This window comes from Simochromis diagramma, unplaced genomic scaffold, assembly GCF_900408965.1.
Source record: "Simochromis diagramma unplaced genomic scaffold, fSimDia1.1 OVJJ01000571.1, whole genome shotgun sequence".
NCBI classification, from domain to species: domain Eukaryota; kingdom Metazoa; phylum Chordata; class Actinopteri; order Cichliformes; family Cichlidae; genus Simochromis; species Simochromis diagramma.
In genome coordinates this window covers 4,317,059-4,344,048 of record NW_024386885.1, presented here as the reverse complement: position 1 = coordinate 4,344,048, position 26,990 = coordinate 4,317,059, and the positions used below count along the sequence as shown (strand labels likewise).

The following is a 26,990-nucleotide window of genomic DNA, read 5'->3' as shown; positions in this document are numbered from 1 at the left end:
ACACACACACACACACAGTCTGATTAACAGTAGTCCCAGGATGCTTCCTTCTCTAATTGGCTCACTGCTTCCTTTGTTAATTGCAGCGCACTAATGTTGGTGTGTTTTGTCCCCCTGCAGCACCCGTACCCGTCGGAGGAGCAGAAGAAGCAGCTGGCTCAGGACACCGGCCTCACCATCCTGCAGGTCAACAACTGGTGAGTCACCAAGCAGTCGCAGGTATTTATGGGAAGGCTGACCTCTGGCCCCACCCTGAGCCTAATGAGTGGGGTGGGGGTGAATTCCTGCTGGGTTTCCTCTTCTCCACTCTCAGGAGGATGGAGGTGCTTAGTTTGAGAGCTAATTGGAGCTCTGAGGTGGAGACCTGAGGGATGCTCTGCTGGGAGTATGCGTCACCTGCACCTCACCTGTGCTAATGTTGCCAGTAGACTGAATAAATGTCCGCATCCACGTCTGACTCTGTTTCTCCAGCACAGCTGCTCTGTGCCCAAATAAACTCGTCACTAACGGTAAAAGTCTGGATGTCGAGGAGAGGAGGCAAACGCAGGAGGCTAGGAGAAGGAAGCAAGGAGAGGAGAAGGAAGTGAATTCACTTCAGTTTTATTTACACAGCGCCGAATCACAACAACAGTCGCCTCAAGGAGCTTTATACTGTAAGGTCGACCCTACAATAACACATACAGAGAAAAACCCAACAATCATATGACCCCCTATGAGCAGCACTTTGGCGACAGTGGGAAGGAAAAACTCCCTTTTAACAGGAAGAAACCTCCAGCAGAACCAGGCTCAGGGAGGGGCGGGGCCATCTGCTGTGATTGGTTGGGGAGAGACAGAGGTTAATAACAAATATGATTCAGTGCAGAGAGGTCTGTTAACACATAGTGAGTGAAGAAGAAACACCCAGTGCATCATGGGAATCCCCGGCAGCCTACGTCTATTGCAGCATCACTAAGGGAGGATTCAGGGTCACCTGGTCCAGCCCTAACTATATGCTTTAGCAAACAGGAAAGTTTGAATCTTAAAAGCAGAGATAGTGTCTCCTGAATCCAGACTGGAAGCTGGTCCCGAGTGAAATGCACGGCCGTGAGGTCACACTGCCTCCGGTCCCGTTACCGTGGCAACAGTTAAATGTTTGTCAGGAGAACGGCTCGTTAATGACTTCAGAATCTGACACAGCGAGCGTGAAAGCTTAAGTTTAATAAAAAGGCGTCTTCTCGCCAGGCTCCAGTGAGCCTCACGTCAGAAACAGGAAGTCGAAAATATCCGATTACTGTAGAAAAACAAAACCAGCCCCCTCCGCCTGTGTCGCCATCCCTCCAGTCAGAGAGGCCACGCCCCACACAGGCGAGTTATGTACACACCCCGCACAGGGTGTGAGTCTGTGGGGCTGGCTCGCTGCTGCCTCTGCTGGTCGTCAGAGGAACTGCAGGCCTTCATTTTTCAGCCCGTCGGGTTGGTGTGTGTATTCGTGTTTTATGAAACAAAAGATAGAAACAGGGTCTTCTCTCTGATTTGCTGCCTCTGACTGTGACATCTCGCCAGTCGCCGCCACACCGATCCAGGAACCTCGTACATCCTCTCGAAGAACACACCATGGCGAGGCTGGGCACGCTCAGACCGGTCACGTCTGTTTTGTTTGGCAGCTCGTTGCCTAGCTTCACGTGTTGCTCGTTTGTCTGCTGACGTGGCGACTAAGTCGTGAACTCATGACACGGACGCTGCGGCGAACGTGAACACTCCGACCAGGCAAACTTCCCGCCTGTTTTGCTTGTGTTTGTTATGGAAAGCCTGTGAGTGATGGCGGGGATTAAGGTCGCCACTTCCTGGACCGCTGTGATTGGACGGTTTGTGAAAGCGTCCGACATCGAGGTGAATTCATTCGCTCGATGATTCGTGTGAACGAGAGAAGGAAGTTTATTATTCAGACATGAGACGACACGTTAAACTGTGTGTGTGCGTGTGTGTGCGTGTGTGTGAGGGGTGTGTGTGTGTTTGTGAGGGGTGTGTGTGTGTGTGTGTGTGTGTGCATGTGTGTGAGGTGTGTGTGTGAGGGGTGTGTGTGTGTGTGTGCGTGTGTGAGGGGTGTGTGTGCGTGTGTGTGTGTGTGTGTGTGTGTGTGTGTGCGTGTGTGTGTGTGTGAGGGGTGTGTGTTTGTGTGTGTGCGTGTGTGTGCGTGTGTGTGTGTGTGAGGGGTGTGTGTGTGTGTGTGTGTGTGTGTGTGTGTGTGTGCGTGTGTGAGGGGTGTGTGTGTGTGTGTGTGTGTGTGTGTGTGTGTGTGTGTGAGGGGTGTGCAGTTGGTGTAAATGGCATTTTCATGGCAAACAGCTGGACTGGTTTATTTAAACACGCCCGTGTTGGTGGTGGTGGGGGGGGGGGCTGACCTCAAAATGACTCCCTCAGTGGGCGGAGCTTCTACATGTTTTACAAGCAGGCGGTTGGGGAGTGTGTGTGCGTGTGTGTGTGTGTGTGTGGTGATTAATAGATCTGCTTTGTTTAAACACTGACTGTACGGAGCGGCCCGAGCCCGCCCCTCCCTGCCCCTCCCCGCCGGGCGGTGGGGGTCAGGAGGCCGATCGTCCTTCGAAGCTACGCCCGAAGTTTTCATTATTTCAGAGAAATCCGGTTCTGGTCTCGTTGTTTTCCTCTGGCTTTAAATGTGTTGGAGGCAAGAAACAAAATGGCGGCCTAGTGCTGCAGAAGGATTGTGACCACGGCCTCCCACGCGGTCCCAGATGTAAGACTTTCGGTCGCCCCGGCAGGTCGGTTCTGGAGGTCAGAGGAGCAGGATGGCGGATGGTGTTTCCTGTCTGAGACTTGGAAACGGCTCCTAGGAGGTTTTTGAGTGCGCCGGTTCCAGCGGCGACACCTTTGTGGTGATGGGGCTCGCGGTTCCTGTGGGAGCGTACGTCTTCTCTGCAGTTGACCTCTGCAGAGTGACCATGTGACCTCTGTAAGAGGCCGACCACACCGTTGGACCATTAAACTGCTGGGTCCTCACTCTGTGCTGGGGGCGGGTTTTCAGCACGTCTTTGTCCCTCCTGTCTCTCCCGTCTCGCTCCTGATGGAGGATTTTTCCCTGCAGGACTCGGTAAGATCAGCTTTCATCACTGATCCTTTTCTCAAAGACACGCGGACCCGAATGTTCACTGACACTGGATGACGATCCATTATATAATCAGTTCATGAGAAGGTTAAGCATACTCCTCCTCACCTACACGTTCTTTGTTCTCAGCCTGGCAGGAAGGTGGGGAAGAGGGTGGAGTTATGTAGTCCCGGGCGTGTCCAACAGGTCGACAGGATGTGATGTTTGCTACTGAAGGTGGAAAGGGTTTTAAATTTGTGCTTTTAACAGTTACATTGATGCTGCGATTATTATTTCATGTGCTGACTCGATGAAAAGTGGAGGACTGGCCCCGCCCACAGTGTTACCTGCTGCAGAAGATACCTGGATACCTGCATTTCCACCATGTTTCAAACTGCTCCTCGTGTCTGAATTATTCTGCACAAATACGTCCTGGTCATTATGTCACTTCCTGTGCAGCTCTGCAGAGCGCGTGCATTCGAGCAGAAACGATGACTTTAATAGCGAGCTGCAGTTACGACGTCACGTTTGTTATTTTGAACATTTCTGAGAGGAGATCATTCGTTTTTCTTTGGATGTTGACCAAAACCAGATTTACCAAAACGTCCAAATGAAACCGTGACGTCGGAGTGATCCGAGCTGCGCTGTGCAGTGCGAGCGACGTTTATTTCCTGTTTCGTGTGTCCTGATGAGCTTGTGCAGCCTCGTGCTAACGGGCCGACTGACCTGGAAATATTCTCCTCTCATCTCCCCCCCCCCCCCGCATACCTTTTACGGTCCCCCAGAGGACAGCTGTGGCCTTTGTTTTTCTGAAAAGAAACCCCCCCCCCCTCCTGTTGAAATGGTCCCTCCCCACCCGGGGCTCAGGGTGTAGGAGGACATAAATCAAGCAGGAAACCACAGAGCTTTTACTTGAGGGGGGGCTACATAGGTCTTTAAGTTGAGGAAGACCAGAATGGGGGGGAATGACTAATGGGAGTAGCTGGGGAGGTCACAGGAGGTGCTGGGTCGGAGGTCACGCATACCAGGATGATGGCTTTAAGAGTGTATTTAGGAGACGTTGCCAGTGCTCGCCGACGGCTTCCCATTGGTTAATCTCCAGGAAGTGATCTGATTGATTTGTGCTGATCATGTTAAACATCACCGTTTCTGTTCTGCCATTAAAAACGTCCAAACTGGATTTTAGACATTTATTTGCACAGTAACAGGTCAGATGGACCCGACTTCTGTAACACGCCTGCATCGGGGCCTCGATGTTCGCGTAAATGACAGTAAAATTTAAACCAGTGAACGAGTTTCCAGTGAAGCCAGTTTGAGCTGCTGGGTGTTTAAACTTAACCTGAAGCGATTTATCAGTAACGAGTTTATTGTCGTTGTTAAAAACAAACTCTGGCTTCTTTTCTTTGACTTTCAGGTTCATCAACGCGAGGCGGCGGATCGTTCAGCCCATGATCGATCAGTCAAACAGAGCAGGTGAGGTCTCACAGGTGTATTAGCGGCTGTTTCGTTTCCATTAAATCAGAAACTCCTCCAGTATCCGTGCTCTTCCACCGTGTCTGCGTGAGCTTTCCAAACACCCGGCTGGGACTGGAACGCCAGTGTTCATGGGAACTCGCTCCGCGTGTAAGGCGAGCTGAAAAAGCGGCGTCTCGCTCGGTTCCTCGGAGCGTTGGAGCGAGCGGAGAGGCTTAAACTCTGAATGGCTTCTAAACCCCGGCGGGATTAGCTCCAGACAAAGACACTAATCGCTTTGACCGACCACTCCATTCAACGTTTGAAGCCGGGATTAAAACAAATAGGAGCCCCGGCTACAGTGGAGCTAAAGTCCTGTTAGCCTTTTGGCCCTTGAGCTTTCTTAGCATTAACCCCGCGGCTCACTTCCTCACAAAGGTTTGGAGACGCTGCTGAAAGACGGCAGTGAGAAACAGCTTCAGCGACCGAGGCCGATTCCACCACGAGGACCAAAACCTCTCCGTTCGTGTCCGACCAATGGCCCCCCCCACCGCGAGAACGTCACAGCTGCTTTAACAGATGTGACGTTATTCGAACACGTAATGCAGTGATGTGATGTTATATTTCCTTTACGTTTCGCCTCTTTTCCTAACACAGCACGAGTGAAAACAGTCGTATGATATCTGGAAGCAGTCGTTTTCTATCGATTCGTGTTTTTACCCCACAGCAGAGTGAAGGAGGCTTTCATGTGAAGCCAGCTTTTATTAGAAGCAGGCGCTAACCTCCGATTCCACGTGTCCTCGCTGTAATTGGAGCGCGCTTAGCTGCGCACAGGATCGCTGCAGGATCTGCTTCTATTTTGCTCTGCTAGGAGATACAGCGCGAGCCCGCTGACGCAAACCCGACGCTTCCTGTAACCAGGGGCGCCGCTCGTAAAGGGGGAGGCGCTAACGCAGCTGGCCTCAGATGGATGAACTGAGGGGAGGCAGTCAATCACATAAAGGAGGATTATTTTGGACTGTGGATCATGCAGAGTTACTCTGCACAGACTGTAAGTGTAAAACAAAATGTGAACATTTTGAGACTAAAGAAGATGGGCGGGAAAAAGATCACAGATGGACCTGATTGGCGCTCAGGTTCTCATGTTGACAACCGTAATAGGCTTGATTTTTCCTGGTGTTTGCGTGTGGACCTGAACACGCCTTTGTGTGGGTGTAAAGTGGAGGCTGTGGCGGTGTCAGTGCAGGCCGGCCGACGGCCTCGGGTCCCGACTCCGTGCGCCCTCCGCCATTAAAACGAGCTGTCGTCTCTGTCCACAGTGAGCCAAGCGCCGCCGTACGGCCCAGATGGCCAGCCAATGGGAAGCTTCATGGTGGACGGTCAGACGCCCGTGGGAATCAGAACGCCTGGTAAACACACACACAGCTTACGCTGCTGTGGGTTTGATTGTGTTACATTATTGCAGAATCTGCACATTGAAATCAAAGTTTAGATTTAACACAGAGAGGACGGCTTATTGTGAACTGAGCTTCATGCAAAGCTACAGTCACGCTGCAGAGATCACAGTCGTGGCTGATTTCATAGTTTCAAAAGCTTTTATTTACAGAGGAGCTGAAGGAAGGGGGCAGTGCTTTCATCTGTGTGTGTGTGTGTGTGTGTGTGTGCGCGTGTGTGTGTGTGCGTGTGTGTCTGTGTGTGTGTGTGTGTGTGCGCGTGTGTGCGTGCGTGTGCGTGTGTATGTCTGTGTGTGTGTGTGTGTGTGCGTGTGTGCGTGTGTGTGCGTGTGTATGTCTGTGTGTGTGTGTGTGTGTGCGCGTGTGCGTGTGTGTGTGTGTGACAGGTCCTATGGGTGGTGTAGGGATGGGGATGGGCGTGGAGGGACAGTGGCACTACATGTAGCACCACCGCCTGCACCCTGCAGTCTGAGGAGGCGCCCGGCGTCGCAGGAAACCACCGTGAGTGACGCCACACAGAGCCAGCACTTCCTGCATTCTCTTCAAATTAAAGGCGTTCTAGTGTTTTCAGTGGACCCTTTGCTGCTTAAAAGGGCTTTTAATTTGAAAGAGATCTTTAGACTTTCTTGTAATCTGGATGTTTGAAGTGAATCTGCTGCTATAAAGATGTGACAGAAACACCCACAGCCTCGGCGCTGGCGGCACTCAGCCGATGTCAGTATGTCGCTCGCTTTGGATTGATCCTGAACGGCTCCAACAGCCTGAGCTTCATCTCCTCCTCTCAGCACCTCCTCACTAATTAAAGCCAGTTCCCTCTGATTAAAGGTCAATGAATCCTCTGAGAGCCGCTCCACGTTCAGTCTAATGAACTGATCGTTAGCGAGAGGCGCGCTCATCTCTTTATTTGATTACACAGAGTCCAATTACTCTGTAAGCAGTTTTTATTATTAAGCAGGAGGGAGGAGGAGGAGGGAGGGGGAAGTCAACGAGATTTTCTTCTCTCAGCTTTTACTGACTGTCAGTGAGACACACACACACACGTGTGTATTTATATCCTTGTGGGGACATCTCACTGACATAATGCTTTTCCTGGCCCCTCCCCATCACAAGTGAATGCCTGACCCTAAACATAACCTAACTGTAACTAAAACCACATTTTGAGTGGCCTTCAAACTCGTGGGGACCGCGAAGCTGTTTTCCCCACAAGTATAGTAAACACACACACACACACACACACACACACACACACACACACACACACACACTGGTTCCTGAGGCTACGTCGGGCCTTCCTCCTGATCTTGACCCTCTGTGTTTCCTCTGCAGGACTCTGATCAGGTCTGCAGACCCCCATAGCGTGGAGCGGGACCCCACGCCTCTGCACCCCCTGCCCATCAGCTCTCCGCCCTGTGGGCGTGGCCTGATGAGGAAACACCTGAGCTTGCCTCTGTTCTCGGCGGGCCTTCTCAGAGTGCTCCACGGACTAAAAAGAGAAACCTGAGGACAGACGGTGATCGTGAAGGCAAAGACGAACACTGTCCACCGCGCGTTTCTGGATTTGATCACTTCCTGTGATGTAATCTCCCAGATCGGACAGATCTGCAGCTCGGCTTCCTCTCTGCGCTCGCTGATGTACTCCTGAAGCCGTTTGCTCTGCAGACAGACAGTTTTGGACCGTAGACCCCCTGAGACCTCCCTCTCCGTAAATAAAACTGATTCTGTGGATTTCTGAGTCTGATTTTTGACTCGTGCTGCGTTCGGTGCCTCACTGAAATAAAACGTCAGCGCTTCAGTTTATTGTCCAGCTCAGCTGTGACACGTTTCTATCCAAGAGGAAAAAATAACAAATATTCACTTTGGGGAAAAACTGAAGTAAAAAAATAAATAAATTGAGAATGCGACTTCTTTTAAGGTGGAATGAAAACTTATTTTGAACTGCAGGCGACATTCAGCTCCCGTGGATCAGGTAAACAAAGATGTTTAACTGCACATTTAATCCTGAAATATGATCATGTGATTCCTGCAGCCTCATCGTGCAGCTGTTTGTCTGCATGATGAAGGAGACTTGTTTCAAAACGTGTGAGTGTGTAAAAGGCTGCCTGTTGACAACAACATTGAACGTACATTTCAACAGTTGATGGTCAAAAACAGGAGCTGTCATTTATTCCTGTGTTACTGAATCGCTCGGGTGTCGCGAGGAGTTTTTATCGGCAGGAAAACAGATTAAAGTCCAAAATTTCTGCCTTCCTCCGACGCCTCAGTGAGCCTTATGTTTCACACCCCTACCATAACACACAGTCCCACAGTGTGCTCTGCGACCCCCTGGTGGGCTGTGATGGTACTGCAGGTGATCCCCATCACTTATTCACAATAAATGAATTTAAATTGAACAAGTTAAAATTCTTAATTTTCCTAAATTTAAGTGGAAAGAAATAGAATTTCAAATTTATGCTTTTGTGACGTTTGTTCATGTCGTAGCATAAACACACCAGCTGCTCCACGCTTAGCCTGAATCACACAGACTCACTGGGATTGGCTCCAGAAACTCAAATATTTTTGTCTTTATTGATATTTTAACAGGAACTAGTGACACAAAGGCACCGGGTTTAAAACCGACTGACTTCCTGCTGTTCTTCATCTCTGCCCTGTTTGGTTTTTAATGCTGAACTCGTTCATTAATGATCCGAATGCATCACAGCGAGATGTCCACAACAAGCTCCAATCAGCCCGATTTGTGACTTCATTCAAGTTTCATTCACTATAAAGTTATAAGTTGTGTTTCGGGCGAGCATCACACGGTTTCTGTCTTTAAACTGGTCTCAGATCAGCGTTCAGTGTCCCGGCTCTACTGCGTCGTTTTGGCTCCACGTTTCTCTTTAATCTCGTTTTTTTTAAAGTGAAAACGCTCCAGAAATGAAAATTCATCGTGTTTACAGCTCATCCTGATATTTGAAAGATTAGCTGTGCCGGTGAGCCCCGCCCTTCACCCTATGCCGGTTGGGATAGGCTCCACCCCTCTGTGACCTTGTAGAACTGCTTCTGACCTCGATTAAACGTGAAGTTTGTGCTGTTTGGTTTCTGTGCACAGAGCTCGGGTTGACCTGTTGGTGTCCCGGAGGCGGAGCTTTTCCTTGGCTGCAGTCACAGTGTGAAGCTCCGAGTCTTCCTTCGTGTCTTGTTTGCGGGTGTCGCTCAGCTCGAGTCACTCCGTTCGAATCGACGCTCCGGGAGGTTCAGTGGTGACGCCTTCAGCAGGCCTGATGGGAAAGATCGGCCCGTCTGCCATGAAGAGATTTGTCCCCCTCGTGGATGTGCTGCCCCACTCTGGGAGTTTTCTACATGTGCTTCATTTCAAAGGCGGCTGACACAAAAACAAAATCATTAATCTGCTTTGGATCCTCTGCGGAGCTTTGACTTCAGATGAGTTGTGACTGACAGGCTCCATGGCACGCCCATGTTTGACTGCCATCTTAGGGGATTGTGGAAACTGCCTTCATCTCTGCTTTTAAAGAGAAATGAGTGATTAGTTGGCAGCTGTCGAGCGTCCGTCTGAGGATCCAGACTCGCTGTCAGATGCACAAAGAAGAGCCGGGGCGCGACGAGCTGACGGCTGCTGGGAGCGCAGCTGGGAACAACGGCGAGAGGTTTATTGTTTATTGGTGATATTTCCCACAGACGAAGCAGACAGTGAATGCATCATGTCAGATGTGTGACAGACAATGTTCAGAAAGTTCAGAGTTCACGTTCGTGGTGACGGCCAAAGTCAGCAGGGAGGTGACTGCGCTAGCTCCACCCGAGCTGGACCTCTGGGCCGTGTTTGTGCTGTTGGAGCCTTTTAATGACATCATGTGACCAATCATATAGCTGCCGTGAGGTCACTGTACTAACAGACCGTCCAAGAAAGCAGAGCTCCGGGATTGGTGTAGACTTAGATTGTAGGATTCTGATTGGATGTTACTGATTGGCCGGTATCTGTGTCTGTGGATGATAACAGAGCTTCCTGGCATTAACTGTGCCAACCTTTGGTCCAAATATGGTCACCAAAGACTGATGTCACAGCTACCACCATCATTTACATACAGTCTATAGTTCTGGTATGTGTGAGCACACAAACATAAATACGTCCTGTGCTCAGATGGGAACGAACCGGAGCACTAACAAGGTTCCTCCAAACACAATCGCCTCTAATTCGGGCTTCAGTCCGAGGAGACGTGAATCTTCCTCCCTCAGCAGCCTCCCCCACCCTAAAACCCTCCTTCCAGCCTCCTCTGAGCGAGCCGACCTCAGAGTTGGATAATTTATTGCCTTTAATTAAGCGGCTGCTTCAGGAGGGATGAAATGCGTTCCTCTGTGTTTGGGGCAAAAGGGGGAAGGTATTCAGTGTCTCGCAGAGGAACCAGAAACTCATGGATCCTGGTTACTGTGGGGAGGGAGGGGTCAGTTTACCCCGACTGGACAGGAAGTCGCTTATTAGAGACAACCGACCGTTCACCTGAGAGCGCGCTCAGAGTTAGAGCACACATCCTGCAGTCTGTGAGGTCAAAGGTCATTGACACAGCTGAAAATACTCATTATAAAAAGTAACTAAAAATTCTGCTGATTAACTCATAAAATAAAAGTATCCATTTTAAACAAAGTCTGCTGTCAGGCCCACCTGATGGGTGTGGAGGCGGAGCCACTAAATCGTACGCACCGTACCTTTAAATCAGTGTTTACGCCTGAGATCAAAGCAGCTGTTTGCTCAATGGTGGAAGCACCGACTTCCTTTTAATTACAAGTGTTTCCTGTAACCGAAGAAGGAATGTGTTCTTCCACCGTAGAAAGTAGTCCCGGGACGGCACATACGCTAAAACGCAGAACAAAAAGTGTTTTTTCCCCGAGCAGAGAAGCGCTCAGATCCACCTGTGCTCAGGTTCTGCTCTGTGGTCCGTTACAGTCAGAGACGAGCAGGAAGCAGGTGAGGGTTTAGGGGCGGGGCTACGCAGTGATGGATAAGTCATTATGTATGGGTGTGGCGGATCCACCTGCTCTTCAAGTCAGCCGGAGGTCGCTCGGACTCGGGCGATGTCATCTTTTCAGACCCGCCCCGACGCAACTGGATGACATCAGCGACCACAGTCGAGCTCAAGTTTTCACCTTTAATACCGAGATGTTCACGCTGAGGGAAAGCCGCCATCTTTGATGAACCTCTGGGTTTATTTCCAGGTTTTATTCCCCCCTCACGTCTCCTTCTTGAGCCTGCTGGAACTTTATGGGCCAACTTTAAACTTTTTAGCTTAACTGGAGCGAAACAGGATGTTTCCCAAAGCGCTTCATTAAACTGTCGTTTTCCAAAACAAGAATCACGTTGTTTCTCACAGTGACTGGAGGGAAGCAGAAGGAGAGGACTCGACGCTCTTCACCGTCAGACCCACAGTCCTCTGCTTCTCACTGTTTGGGCAGAACAGGAAGACGTTTGGACCGACAGCATAGCGACGGCGCCTTCTCCAGCTTCTTGTATTTCAGTCTTCGATGGAGGTAACGAAAGTTCGACTGAACCCTTCAATGACCGTGTCTGTTCCACGAGTCCCACGGCTCGATTTCCATTCATGTTTCCAGGTCCCTGTGACCTGACGTAGCTCCTCCGGTCTGAGGGCGCAGCAGCTGGAGGATGTGGTGGCGTCAGGTTTTCATGTCCTGACTCAGGTCAGCCAGTTACAGCCGAGGCAGAACGAGCTCAGGGCTTCCCACAGGTCCGTCCAACATTCCCTGTTTCTGGAGCAGCGCCGGATGTTCGGCATGAAGACTTTGGCTCAAAGGAGGCCTCGAGAGAGGGTCAGCCGGTGAGGAAAGAAGCCTCGTTGCTTGGTTTCGTGTTCTGTTGGCGCTCACAGAACTGGAAGCACAGCACACGCTCAGGCTCTGCTCTCGGGGAGTCTCGGCCCCCGAGAGCAGAGCCCAGCCAGCTCTCACAGACCTAGAGTCCAGGACTCTGCACTGCGTCATGGTCTCGTGGCTTAGAGCAGCCTTTTACTCCACGGAGGGTGTGCTTGTTGCTCAGGTGGTCCCTGTTATCAGCCACCAGGAGCACCTGTCCTCTGACCACCAGGTATGATGGATGTGTTTACTGTGGAACAATGAGCAGCACACACAAATGTCAAAATGAAACAGGAAACATAAAGACGCAGAAACGGGAGACGTAACTAAGGAACAGAGGACACGACGGCCTGGAGAGACGTGGAACGAAACACGGAAACAGGAAGGGGACACGAGACCTCGCCAAGACAACACAGAGACAGAAACATGACGAAAACCCCACAAACATCATCCCTGTCACAGCATCTTACAAACACTGGGAACGATTTACCTGCTGAGGGCTCAGGTGACTGCGTCTGGTATGAACATCTGTCTCAGCATCTGCATGCAGAAAAGAGGAACCGGAGCGTCTCCTACAGAGCACACCGAAACCCACAGAACCCGACCTCTGACCTCTGTCAGGTCAGCTCACAGCAGAGGAGCGGTTCGTCGCGTCTGCGGCGCTGGTCCGGTTCTGTTGGGTTTTACATGAATCCCGCCCGCTGAGCTGCATCTGTCTGCGGTCGCTTTGATATTTTGATGTCAGTTTTCAAAGGAAAGCATGAAGAAATCTTTTTCTTATTGTTGGGAAGAACACAAAGTTCCACGCTGCCCCCGGGAATGTCTAAAATCTCGTCTTCTGTTTGCGTGGACACATCAGACAGGAAATGCCAAATCCATATTCATAAATCCACACCCTGAACTCTGAGGGTACAGGCGACGACCGGCAGGCCCTGCAGCAGGTCTGCGCCTGCAGCTGAGAGCTGCTGGACGTGTTAAAGAAGCATCAGGTCCTCTGAGCGTCGGCCTGCCGACCTTCAGCTCGCAGACCTGTGAGCTTTGGATCAGTCTGTCCAAAGATTATCACTGAATCATCAGTTATTAATAACCTCTGGCTCTCTTCTGGAAATGTCCTGCACTCTTCTGCTGATCGAGCTGAGACGTTTATTCTGGTCTCTGAACCGTTAGAATGAACAGCTCGGCTCTTTGCATCAAAGCCTCGCACGCATTTGATCCAAAACGAGCACGAGTCCGTTTTTTTAACATGAGAGAGTTTTAAGGTCTGCAGATCTCTCACAAAGTTTTAGAGCAAACTCGCAGCTCCTTTTTTTCCTGAGGTCTTCATCAGGACCGAGCTCACTGTGACCCTGCAGAACATTTCCACACAGCTGCACGTCGCCTCAGGTCGGCGCTCACACTGCAGGCCTGGGCCGGGGGGGCGTCGGTCCAAGCAGACAGTGATCGATGGCTGAGATTAAAGAGCGGCATATCTGGCACTGCCCTCTGAAAGCCCCGCCAGCGGCCCGGCTCACGTTTCAAAGCGCCGACTCAGGCCAGAGAGCCTTTGAGGCCGCGCTGATGGTAAAAGCAGGTAGAGCGCTGCTCCCTGCCGGCCTCAGCTCATTGAAACGCTGTGTTTTCTTTGCAGCAGCAGGGTTTTCTAATCACACACATGAAATATGGCGCATATGTGAGTGTGGCTGCGGGCCAGGCGGCGGGCAAGCCACCGCTCAGGTTTCACCTCCGTCCACAGCTGCCGAGCTGGAAACAGCCTCAGACTCAGTGTGCTCTTTTTACACGCTTCACCCAAAAATAATCCCTGACGGAGACATTTTAGCTTTGAAGGTGACCTCTTGGACAGCAGCTTTGCACGAGTCACCGTTCAGAAGTAATCCTCGTTAGTGTGATTAACTTCCTCATGCTGAGCATGTGTCCCAGCAGACGGAGCAGCAGCAGCTCAGTGTTCCTGTAAAATGAACTTTGTGTGGCGGAGGCCTAGCGCTCACCTTAAGCTCCAGCACTGCGCCGGCTCGTCTCGGTCCGGTTGGGGTTCCACTTTTCTGGATATGCGAGGTGTTTCCTGTGTTTCATGTCTCCTGCTGTGATCACAAACCTGACGCTCATAACTTCACTCATAACAGTTATTACTAAAGTCGTACCATTCACAGGCTCTAAGCTACGTTTGGCCATTACACGAGCTGAACTTTTCTCCACCAGAGGGCGACGTTTTACACGCTGCTGAGTTGAAATTTTTTCATGTTTCTGTCGTCCCCTCGTTTCCTCAGCAGCACTTTCCTCTTCTCATCCTAAATTAGAGCGTCTCCTTAACTTTGAGCTGTCTGCTTGAATGAGGCTCGCAGAGACTGGTTGCACCATCTTGTGGTAAAAAGTGGTACTGCATGAAAGTACAGCCCAGCCCTGTTCACCCTGTGATTTGGCTGATATCGCTCCAACATGTTTGTTCACAGTCTGCTGAGGCTTTAATTTTGGACTCTTTGAAACTGTGATTAAGCTCAGGATTTAAAATGTTTATCTTTATATTGACCTTAATTCATTTAATTACTTTTAAAATGAAATCCCATTTACAGTAGCGGTTTTTGGTACGGGCGACATCGTGGTGGGGGCGGCAAAAAGAAGTTGCTCGTGATCATGCTGCCCCGACATCAGCCAGCGCATCTTGGGGATGCCACAGGCACCGATCGGTTTTCTGTCGCCCATTTGCTGGGAGTAAGGGCGCCCTCCGTTTGCGAGCTGCGCCTGCTGCTTGCTGCACAGGGAGGAGAGGGCGGGGCGGCGGGGGAGTCTCTGACCGGCTGGAGCAGCGTCTAATAACCAACTAACAAAATAAAACAACACGAAAACAAAACAACAAACACGAAAACACCAGACATCATGATACAGAGCCCTCGGTGCGCCTGCGCGCTGCTGAAGTCAAAGTAAACTTTATTGTCATCTCCGCTACAAACAGTCCAGGATATAGAGAGACGAGACGACGAGGCTCCAGTTACAGCAGTGCAAGTAAACAAACAATAAATATAATTAGAGTGAGAAAATAAATCTACACTTTAGGACTCGGGGTAAAGGATCAATAACTATTTAAAATTTACATTTTGATGATTTAAAGTCTCACACAACCCGTCGAAAGGGGCGGGGCCTGCTGCTTCCAAATAGAGCACATTTCATTCATAATGATGTAAATCCAAGCCCATCATGTATTCATGATTTGAATCCTGGGTTGTGTGAAATCCCAGAAATAAACCTTAGACAAAGCGAATCTGTGAACTAAGGTGTAGGTGTGTTAGGTTATGTTGTGCTGATCCTCGGGTTGGGGGACTTGTGTTCATACTGGAGTGCAAAATTAAAACCAAGATGGACAAGAAGAGTTCAAAGCCATCAGGAGGAGAAACGAGCAAAAGATGCAGGTAAGCAGATGTGTGATTGGATAAATAATCAAGAATATTCCAGAGTAGAAAAGTGTGTGTAAAAGGCTGTAACTACTGCAGGGTTTACAGTGTGTTAGATGGAGGAGTTGGACATTATTGTTGGGAAGAACACAAAGTTCCACGCTGCCTGTGGTGTCATTCAGTGGTGCATCATGGGTAATCTCAGTCTCTCACTGCACGTGCTCCTGTGACTAGCCAACATGTCATGGATGGGAGGTGTTATCCATGATTGTCCTTATCTTGGACAACATCTGCCTCTCAGACACCACCCTAACCATCCAGCTCCATCCCCACAACATTACTGGCCTTGTGGATCAGTTTATTTAGTCTGTTGACGTCTGTGACCCTCAGCCTGCTGCCCCAGCATGCAACAGCATAGAGGATCGCACTGACCACAACAGAGATACAACAAGATAACATTAATTAGTAGTGATAGTGAAAACTTCTGTTTACGTTTGCTAGTCACTTGATGATTTATGATGGCTGTTTGTTGCATACACAAACAGAAGCAGACCCCGAGGGTGGAGGTGGAGGATCCATCAGTGCTGCTGGAACAAACCTCCATCCTCCTCTGCTGTGACTCACAGCTGCTCCGTGTGTTGGTGGGTTTTATGCAGAGTCTGAATTCAGATTCATCACAGAGAGCAGCACAGCAGGGGGTGATGCACTAATTCTTCCTCTGGGGGATCCGAGGAGGAGGAGCAGCGCTGCAGCTGCAGACAAAAACACACATGAGTCTATCTGACTCTGATTTAATAAAGATGTACGGCTCCTGTGCCTGTCTGAGAAGAGCCCTCTGCACCTGAAGGGCTGGTGGTGTAATAAAGGCTGTGAAACGTGCAGTGATGTGGTGGTTCTTCTCACCTCTGCTGCTTTAGAGCTGATTCAGAAACATGAGTGTCACTTTATCTCTCATTTCCAGACCTCTGATTCCAGAGCTGCTCGAGCCAGGAATGAAGAAAAAACTAACTGCAGGATCAAATTTCAACGTGTTATTATATCATATAACTCCAACATAAAAGATAAATCTACAAGAGTCTAAAGTCACTCTTTCATGTTTTAACTTTAATAAGGAATAAAATGTAGCATTAATTCAAATATACGTATAACTCTGCCACTCAAATTAAAATCTGAATACTTAACAAAGTTTTAAAATACTACTTAAGCCTATCTATGTAAAAATGTAAAAAAAACACAAAAAAACAAAACAAACATAAAATAAAAGTAAACACCGCAATGTTCAGTTTCCGCATAGCACTGTTGCTCTTGAACGCACCACCGCAGGGAACTCTGGGAAGGAGAAAAGATGGCGGGACGTTCAAAACCTCGGCGGGGCGTCCGAATTTACAGCCTGAGAAAGTGAAGCTCAAAGAGCCATCCGGCGACACGAACCGTGGCTGCCCCGGCTCTCACCCGGAGCTCGGGCGCTGACCATGAGTGGAAGCCGGCTTAAACTCGGCCCTTTGACCGCTGTGATGGGCACCCCGCTGGAGGAGCAACAGGCGGCTAAACCGAGAGCAAACCGCCTGAGCAGGAGCTCCAGACAGAGGCTGGGATCTGAGCAGGATTCCCCGAGGAGCCAGCGGGCAGGTGAGCAGCACCTTTCTGTGCCTTTAGTGTCGGTTTACCTCCTCGAAGCCGTTTTCTGTGACCGAACAACCGCTCTCCTGTTTGGACAGCGCGACACGCCAAACTACATGCAAATATCTGCACATTTAAGGTTTTCTGAAACATTTCACTAACAATCGTTTTCTGATTCGTGACAAAACGTGTGTACAGCCCAGTGTACAGATTAACAGACGCTACTTTAAACTTCAAATGTGAGACGTTTACAAAGCTGACAGAAATGATTTTCATCCTTTGGTCCAGAGTTTAAGACCCCCACCAGAATCCCCAGGTTCAGACATACAGGAAGTGTCTGCGGCGAGTCTCCGCACAACGAGTCCGACTTTCAGCAGGACATCATCTGGGACGCCACCTCCCCTTCGCCAAACAGACGCGGTAACGCGGAGTCAAATTTGCTGCTCTTGTCTGTGTTTAATGCACTTTGTTCAACGCTGGAGGCGTGTGCGCACCTGTCTGTGATTCTCTCGTTGTCTGCAGGTAAAAGAGGAAAAACGCGCCCAGCCGGAGCCGTGAGCATCTCAGAGATCGTCAACAGGATTGCTCCAAAGGTCAGAAACCCCCAAAACAAACACACCAGCCACGACCCGCAGCAAAAAGCATCTTGCTGTTAAAGCTAACGATCGACTGTACTGACTTTGCAGCACGGCAGACCTGAAGACACGGACCCGACGTTACAGCAGTGGATCGGAGACAGCGCCGCCATCCCCTGCACGCCAGACGTTCAGCTGCCCAAACCCAAGAAGAAGTCCCCGAGGTGGGTTCAGCTCAGGAGACTGGCGGGAACGAGCCTCTAGACGGCACGCTCCACCCTGCCGATGTAGACTCGGTGTGCCAAAAGAGGAATTACATCTGTTTTTATTCTTTACTGAAAGTAGAAAATCAAAGAGAGACACGAGACAAAATGAAAGAGAAACTTAATGAGAAAAAATAAAAATAAGTTAATTTAAGGTTTGTAATAATACAAAAAAGACAGCACAGCCCCTCTGCAGGCTTCCTTAAGTTGGCCAATCAAAAGAAGGGTTTGGGAAGGGCCTTAAAGAGACAGGAGCTAAAAGAGCCGGTTTCAGACAAAGGAGGATTATTTTGAACGGTGGTTCATGCAAAGCTTCTCCAGATTGGGATAAAAACACAAAGCAGGAAGTGTTAAAATGATTTGGCTGCAGGTAAGAAGGTGTGACTGTGAACTGGATCATAACACATCAGATTAGATTATTGATCTTTAACCTCACAAATACTACGACAGGCTTAGTGTTATTTACAGAGGTCCTCGATAACAGCGGCGGTTCAGCTGCACAGGTGTGAGGAGCTCTGACGTTGGTCTGACAGGAACACATCGTCAGCAGGTCTCGGTCCATCACAGCACATTTACTGCATGTGAGTCTGGTTCCGACTCTCGGTGAGCTTACGTTTCGTTCTGTTGCAGACCGAACGCCGTCGACGACCTGCTGAAGCTCGCCAAGCAGTTTGACTTCAACATGTTTCGTCAGGATGAGGAGGAGGCGGAGGACATGCACCAGCAGAGCCTGGAGCTCCTGTCCGAGGACATCCTGGATTTCGAGAACGGCGTTGAGATTGAAGTTTCTCCCTCACTTCCTGGAAGCCGTCTGCCTGCTGCAAGCGTTGTGGCGGGGACGGGCGTGCAGCTTCTTCCAGATCAACACATGGACGACGATCTGGATTTCCTCTTCGATGGGCCGACTCAGTACGTGAGCGGGAACCTGAGCCAGGCCTCCTCAGCTCAGTCACAGGTCAAACCTCCCAGAGAGGCTTCTGGGAAACCGTCCATCTCGTCACGTGGCCCCACTTCAGCCGTTTCCACGCCGCACGGCAGCGGCACGTCAGCCCGCAACGGCTTCCAGGATGACTGGGGAGACGACGACCTGCTAAATGACTCTTTGGTGTTAGAGATGACGCAAAATCCTCTGAAGTTCGCTTCTCCGAAGCTCTGCTCGACCCAGAAACCTGCCGGCCAGGCGAGATATCAGAGGGAAGCTGATACCGCCGTCGGGCTCGGCCAATCTGCCGCACCCAAAGTGGAAAAGGAAAACGTCAGGCCGAGAGCGACGTTCCTCCTGGAGCCTAATCCTGCTTTCTCTGTAGACAGGATCCAGAACGCACGCCGGCAGGTTGGCTACAGCTCGAATCCCGCCGGTAGAGACGCTGTGCAGGGCGGGGCTTCGTCTCGGCATGCCCGGCAGACCTGTTGGTCCAATTCGGTGAAGCTGGATCTGCAGAAACCGCCGTCTGACCAAAAAAGGACTTCTGCCGGGATCTGCCGGGCTGCAGCATCACAGACCACAAACGCTCCAAACTTCCCACAGAAAGCTGGAGTTTCCTTCCACAGCGCGCCGCCTGCCGACGGCGACTTCCTGGATGACGACCTGGACGCTTTCTTCCTGTCAGAGCCGGTCTGGGACGACCTGGTGGACGATGAGCTGCTGTGTGAAATGTGTGAGGACCTGGAGAGCCAGATCCAGGGCGTGGCTGAAAAACGGGCTCCTCTGATTGGTCAGATTCCCAACCAGAGCGCAGCTCTGCGGCCGACTGGCAGAACCGGACGGGACGACAGGATCAGGCAGCCGGAAGCTCCTCCCCCCACAGGTACGGGCAAAGCAGCCGGCAGCTCATTGGCCGGTGGTTCTGCCTCCAGCGTCACCGTAAAGGTGAACGAGACTCTGAGGTTCACGGGGAAAAAAATGGTGTCAGGATCCACGGTCGAGTCGGCCTGTCTGCAGGAGAGCAGGCGGGTGCAGTGGACCGCCGCGCTGCAGAGAGCGCCGCAGCAACACGCCATCAAAGACCAATTCGCCTTCAAGAGGCCGACTGACCCGGTGTCCACGGCGACCGACGACGGTAAGAGCACTATCAGTCGTGGTGACGTGAGCTGCGTGTTTGTACGTGTGAAGCGGTTCTGTGGCTTCGGTGCTGTTTGCGTGACTCTGACCGATTTCTCGCTTTCTGCAGTTCGGGGGAAATGTTCGCCCGCGGAGATCGAGCGGAAGAAGCAGCAGGCGATGGAGAGGAGACGGCAGCGACTGCAGGCCGCTCAGAGCCTCCGAGATGTGACGTGACCGACCCGCGAGGATGAAAGCTGGCGGACACGTGGGCAGCAGCTGCTGCTCTGATTGGTCCGCCGAGGGTGACTGGTGGTCTCTGTGTTGGTGTGTAGCTGACGTCACTGCCGTGTGTTTTTAATTGTTTCTGTATTTTTGGTTCACAGTAAAATATCTGATGAACTTTGGCGTCCGATGTAAAACTAAAGGTTTCAAAAGGATGTAGCTTATCAGCACGCCAGAGCGTGAGGCTCGCGCTCGCCGTGTTTTTACCTGCGCAGGAAAACGTCGTGTGGACGATCGTTATCACAGACCCGGAGAGAACTGAAACCATCCGGCTCATTTCTACCTGCTGAACTCGAAGTCGGACTCACACCTGAGCAGGTGATGCTCAGGTGGAGGCCCGAGGCTCAGCTTCCTCCTCCACCTCTGAATGCTAACAGACGGATGAACAGCCAGCAGCTATGAAACAGCAGGAAGTGACACGCGAGGGGAAGTAATCCCCACAGACTGTCTGGGGTCGGGATAACGAGGCCGGGAAGCCGACCGGAGTCTTCAAACGCCGGGAGTTTAGTTCCCTCGACTTCAGCTTTTAACATTTGTTCACATTTTATTGAAACATTTTCCTTCGCAGACGGACCGACGTGTACGCGCTGCAGGTTTGACCTGCAGATTAAAGTGGGGTCCATTTTTAACGTTCCTGTTTCTGTGTGAGCTCTGCTCTGTTCAGATCTGAATCTGTTCAAGTGCAAAATAATAAAAATAACAAAATAAACTGAAATGAGTAAAGCTGCTGTTCTTTTAAAGGTGAAACTCATCACTGTGATAAATGTTTCAGAATAATATCAATGAACTGAATCTGAAGCACTGATCGATTAATCGATGATAATTACGAAGTAATTAAACGCTTCATGGGGAGTTTGTAGAACTTTTATGGACCCTGGTGGATTTTTAATATGATTAAAAGTTATTAATGCATTCAGTGAAATTAAAAGCTTTTATTTTGGCGAGCGCTGCAGTCACCAGAATAAACTTCCTCCTGCTGAGCCCGGCCTCGCACTGACTGGCTCAGGCCGACCTGCTCCACGCAGTGGTTCAGCTCGTGTCTGATGAACAAGCGGGACGTGAAGCGGGACGAAGCTCCTCCGGGCTTCCTGTTTGTGAGCATTAAATTTCCTTTTCCGACAGCTGGGAGCGCAGCCCGCCTCCGCCTCTCCCAGCATCCACCTCTGTCGCTGCAGCCCTTCGCTACCTCCCCTGAGCTCTTCCTCCTCTTCAGTCTGCAGCTCCATCACACAGCTGGGCCTCACCTCCATCTTTAAACCGTCCCGTTTACTCTTGCTCTTCTCCTTCTGTCACACTTGTCTCCACCTGCTCCACCCTCTCTCATTAGCGTACTCGGTCTCTCCAGGCTCTCCTCCACCTCCCCTGTGTGGGGTTTCTGTGTTGTTGTGGGCTCTTTACAATAAGGCGCACAGTCAGGTGACTGCTGTGAATCAAAGTGAACTGAAAGCCTGCTGATGGTGATTTCAGGGCCAGGTGATGTTTGGTGATGTTGGAGGTGGTGGTGAGCCTGCTGATGTCGTCCTACCTGCTGGTAGTACGGGTCGGCACCTGCACAGGTAGTCCAGCTCCTCCAGAGTGGAGCGTCACAGGAGGGTCTGCGAGGGTGGAGGAGAGGAGCCCAGCAGCAGGGCCGGTCTCTGCAGGAGGAGGATAATCGACTGCTCCCATGATGTTTTTGAGCCTCTGCAGACATCAGTAATAAGTTTTGCAAGAAGCGAGATAAGGATGGGGACGTTTGTCTCACAACAAGAAGCCGTCTCGTCTCGTCCTGATTTCTTCTCCGTGAAGCATTCGATCGTACTGGTTTCACAGGGAGTACCAGTAGGATTACAGGCGATGTCATCCGCAGGTCAGCTGTCCCAGGCGGTCGGCTCGGGCTCGTCGGGTCTCTTCATTACCGGCGTGGCAGCTGTCTGATGGAGCTGATAGCGTCCAGCAGGTAAGCTGAGCCTCGTTATCAGCAGACAGGTGTGTAACTGTAGTCGTGCAAATCACCGGCTCACAGACCTGTAATCTGCCTCGCTGCAGTCACGTGACCTTTGCTCTCACTACTCTCTGTAAGGGGAGCTGACGGCAGGCTGTGCTGGACGCGTGCAAAGTTTAATTATAAAGTCTTTCCATATGAAAGGTGTCCGTCTGTGGTCGTCTTCGGCCTGCTCGTTGGACAGAGCTGGCTTTATCTGCTGATGGCTGGATCTGCACACAGGGATCAGTCTGATGATCCCTACCAGGAAGAGCTCTCCCTTAAAGACTTCGGGGCAGACGTAGTAACACTGGGCGCAAACTGCAGAGATATCTGGTCTGGGATACCCCACTCCCACCAGGAGGAGCTGGAAAAGCTGTCGTTTCTCACTTTGATGTTTCCCAAAGTTTAGTGTGGCTGCAGAGCTGCCACGTGACGCTCCGGATTCCTACACCGACGTACCGCTGCAGCCGACACAGGCCTGCAGGTGAAATGAAGTTACCCGAGAATGACTCTGAACTCTGGATGACCCCCTCCTCCTCTCCATTAATTATTCCCATTGAGTCAGAGAGGATGGAGACAGGTGAGAGGAGCTGATAAAGAGCGGGGCAGGTTTCACTTTAAAGACGCTTCCTTGTGTCAAACAAGTACTGAGTCATTAAAACCGTTGAACAGCGGCGAAGTCTCCGAGATCGAGTGGATGCAGTCAGCTGATTCTGGGCTCTTTGTGAAACAGAACTGATTTAGATCTTTGAGCTCACTTTTATTTACACGGTGCTTTACAATAAAAACGAGAGAAAACACCATCTAACAACAATAAATCTATCAGAGCTTTATTTCAGAGTAGCATAACCACGCTACCATATGTCATTTTCTTCTGGAACCGGTTGTCTGATGGTATTATGTGGAACGAAGTTTGGAGACTCCCTAATCAGTTTTTAATTACCAACAAAATTAAAGATGTTGCTTATAAATTCATACACAGAATTTACCCATCTAAAGATGATCTTCAAAGCAAATTTAAATTAGACATTGATACAAACTGTAGCTTTTGTAAAACTTGCAAGGAATCTACTAGAATAGAATAGAATAGAATAATCCTTTAATTGTCCCACAAGGGGAAATTTGGTTGTAACAGCAGCCAGAAAGACACATATACAAACAAACAGGACACAGGACAGAAACATTAAGGACAATGGTTACTATAAACAGAGAGTACTGTACAGTTATCAAATTAAATAAAAATAACTACAGATAAGAGGCAAACCAGGTTGTAGTGTGAATCGGTTGATTAAATTATTGCAGTTACAGCATTGATGTGAACATCTGTGTTTCTTGGGAGCAGTTCAGATTGTACAGTCTGACAGCTGCAGGGAGGAAGGACCTGCAGAAACGCTCCTTCATGCATTGAGGATGCAGCAGTTTGTCACTGCAGCAGCTCTGCAGCAACATCTACATGCATGGGCTGGGAGACTCTGTCCATCAGAGATGTTATTTTGGCCAGAGTCCTTCTGTCTCCCACCACCTGCACTGGGTCCAGGGTGCATCCCAGAACAGAGCTGGCCTTCCTGATGAGTTTATCCAACCTCTTCCTCTCAGCTGCCGATAAACTGCTGCTCCAACATACAACACTGTAAAAAATGACAGATGCCACCACAGAGTCATAGAAGGTCTTTAAAAGCGCTCGCTGGACTCCAAATGACCTCAGCCGCCTCAGCAGGTAGCATCTGCTCTGACCGTTCCTGTAAAGAGCATCAGTGTTGTGGCTCCAGTCCAGTTTATTACTCAGGTGAACACCCAGGTACCTATAAGAGTCCACTATCTCAATGTCCACTCCCTGGATGTTCACCGCTGTCAGTGTGGTGGGTCTGCGTTTCCGGAAGTCCACCACCAGCTCCTTGGTTTTCCCGGCGTTGATCAGCAGGTGGTTCTGCTGACACCAGTCCACAAAGTCCAGAGTCCACTGTCTGCACTCTGAGTCGTCCTCACCTGTGATGAGGCGACTATGGCAGAGTCGTCAGAGAACTTCTGTAGGTGGCAGCGTGGGAAGTTGATGGAGAAGTCTGCAGTGTAGAGGGTGAAGAGGAACGGTGCCAGCACAGTGTGGGGCCCCCGTACTGCAGACCAGCGTGTCAGAGACACAGCCCCGTGTCCTCACATACTGTGGCCGTTCTGTGAGGTAGTCCAGTATCCACTGGGACATGTGGTGGTCCACTCCCAATAGCTCCAGCTTGTCCCTCAGAAGTCGTGGCTGGATGGTGTTGAAAGCACTGGAGAAATCAAAGGACATGATCCTCACAGAGCTTCCAGGCTTCTCCAGGTGAGTCAGAGCTCGGTGCAGGAGGTAGATGATGGCGTCCTCCACCCCGATGCCAGGCTGGTAAGCAAACTGCAGCGGATCCAATGAAGACCTCACCAGGGGGCGCAGATGGTTTAGAACCAACCTCTCGAGGGTCTTCATCAGATGTGCTGTCAGCCTGTAGCTGCTGAGGTCCTTGGGATGGGAGGTCTTTGGTACCGGTACCACACAGGAGGTCTTCCACAGCTGTGGTACTTTCCCCAGTGACAGGCTCAGGTTGAACAGATATCCTAGGATGCCACACAGTTCATCTGCGCAGCATCTCAGGAGCCTGGAGCTGACGCCATCTGGACCATCTGGCATCTGTTTTGGTTTTGTAACCTGGTGCAAGACTTTTGGCAGAGTTTATGTGTTTTTATCTCAGAAAACAATACTGTTTTGGAAATGTGTATCATTTGGTCTCCACATAAACCAAAGACAATACAACACTGATAACAGATATGTGATTAACTTGTTAATCTTAATGGCTAAATTTAATATTCACAAATCCAAATGTTTAGGAAGACCTCCCTCTTTTTATGTATTCTTCTACGAGCTCGTGCAATATCTTAATTCAATTAAGAACTCTACTAACCCAAAAGCTATAAAAACTATGGTTGAATGTGAAAAAATGAAGATCCTTCAATCACTTTATTCTTTGGCTTAATCAATTAAACTTCTCCCCCTAGCATATGTATATTGTAGGTATTATTTATTCATTTGTTTCTTTATGGTATACATTTTTTTTGTAAGTGCAGCACCTTTAATGTAGTACTGTTTAATTCTACTTTGTATTGTACTGATGTTTAAATAAAGCGCTGAAGAAAAAAACAAAACTTCAAATTTGGGGAAATCGACGGCGCATTTGGAGGACAGCTGTCGTCGCGTCGCTGTGACGTAATCGGTCTCAAAACGCGTACTCGTGCGGTCGCTGGATTGGGACGCAGCCGCAGACAGGAGGCGCTGCTCTGACTCATACGTGGGGCTGTGCTGCCCCCATGAGGACAGACGGTGCTCTCACAGTTCAGGACAGAGAGTCTGTATCATGTTCGTACTGAAGAGTGAAAGCTGTTCAAGTCTTTATGCTCGTTGATAATAAAAGGCTTCAGGAAATGTTGTTTTCAGAGGGTTTTGTCTTCCTTCAGTGTGTCCGTCCATCTTCTGAGTGGAAGTTTTAACAGCGCTCTAAAAAACAACCTCACTGCTGTTCAGTTTTTATTGTAATGCTGTTTAAACCCAGCAGTGGAGTTTCAACAGCTCACAGCATGTTTGAATGTTTGTGCCAAACTCGGGGCTTCTTCGCCTCCATCCTCAGTGTTAGAATAAAAACCCGGTGTCAGGCCAGCCGTCGTTAAAATGGGATCAGATGCAGAGATCCATCCAGGGTTGATCCTTACTTAAGACTTTTCGAGGACCACCTTTGAAAAACGCCACACAGCCTGATGAAAAGTGAAGAGCTTCTTATCTAAAAGTGTCGACGACCCTGACGTTCACGCTGCAGCACGAAATATTTAATAATCAGAAAATCCAGATGTTGCAGGTGGAGGACTCTCCAGTCGCGTGTCAAACGCAGCCGAGGTGTGAGCACGTTTCACACTGGCCTTATAATCCACAGTCTTCCTCGTCTTTCACAGCTGCTCTTAATCAGGGACGCTCTACGGCAGCAGCGGCGCTCCTGTTCCTGTGTAGGACTCGAACACGTTCCCACCTCCTGCTCACACAGTCAGCGATGTCTGAGGGGAACAGAGAGACTTCTGGGTGATTTCTTTGTTTAGCGCAGCCACAAACGTGCCTGAACCGTCACTGACACGACGAATCCGCTTTCATGGGGAATCAAACACACTTCATGAGATTTACTGTGAACGAATATGAAGCTAAACAGGAAATTTCACAATTCCAGAAAGTTCCCGTCAGCTGTGACCTCAGAGCAGCAAGTCATCTGTTCTGTGTTTGCTTATCATATTAATCACTGATTACATTATTAATATCATTATTATTGTTATTATTATCATTATTATTGTTATTATTATTATTATTATTATTATTGTTGTTATTATTATTATTATTATTATTATTGTTGTTATTATTATTATTATTGTTATTATTATTATTGTTATTATTGTTATTATTATTATTATTATTGTTGTTGTTGTTGTTATTATTGTTATTGTTATTATTATTATTATTATTGTTGTTGTTGTTGTTATTATTGTTATTATTATTATTATTATTATTAATAATAATAATAATAATAATAATAATAATACACCAGTTTGATAAATTGGTCCTTCGATGTCCTCCTGACCATCACACCGTGGTGTGAGTGGGTTCGGGGTGGTCTCTGGCTCTGCTGCAGTGGAGGGGTGGCTGGCAGGGCAGTAATCAGGTTCCCCCCTGTTTCACTGATGCTGGGACCTGAGAGACGTTTGGAGTGGAGACGCATCTGGAAAGCTGAAAAACGAGGACGTGCGTGGGGTCCCGATCGTTCCACACATGGCATTTGTCTCTGCCCGTCGAGGACCTTAAACATAAACTTACGTCAAGAACTGCCCTCAGTGTCCTAATGTGCTTATATTGGATAACCTTAGCTCTTGTCGAGATGAAATATTATTTTACATTCATAATCTATGCTACTATTTATGATCCTTATTATTACTGTTGCATCATTTATGATTTAT

At 49.5% G+C, this 26,990-nt stretch overlaps 2 protein-coding genes across 3 annotated transcripts in view; both read left to right on the top strand.

Annotated features, from left to right (window-relative positions):
- meis1a (Meis homeobox 1 a) overlaps positions 1-7,713 on the top strand; it is a 27,265-nt gene extending 19,552 nt beyond the window's left edge. For both annotated transcript variants that reach the window (XM_040033661.1, XM_040033662.1), the window contains exons 9-13: positions 121-197; positions 4,497-4,555; positions 5,854-5,943; positions 6,375-6,489; positions 7,315-7,713. In XM_040033661.1, coding sequence (XP_039889595.1) covers positions 121-197; positions 4,497-4,555; positions 5,854-5,943; positions 6,375-6,433 — 285 coding nt within the window. In that variant the 3' untranslated portion in view covers positions 6,434-6,489; positions 7,315-7,713. The remainder of the gene's footprint in view (positions 1-120; positions 198-4,496; positions 4,556-5,853; positions 5,944-6,374; positions 6,490-7,314) is intronic.
- An 8,739-nt stretch (positions 7,714-16,452) lies between these two features.
- etaa1a (ETAA1 activator of ATR kinase a) lies at positions 16,453-20,726 on the top strand. Its single transcript, XM_040033641.1, has 6 exons — positions 16,453-16,856; positions 17,136-17,267; positions 17,370-17,440; positions 17,534-17,646; positions 18,316-19,745; positions 19,857-20,726. Exons 1-6 carry the CDS (start codon positions 16,700-16,702, stop codon positions 19,961-19,963), a joined length of 2,010 nt encoding a protein of 669 aa, XP_039889575.1. The 5' UTR covers positions 16,453-16,699; the 3' UTR covers positions 19,964-20,726.
- The last annotated feature ends 6,264 nt before the right edge of the window (positions 20,727-26,990 follow it).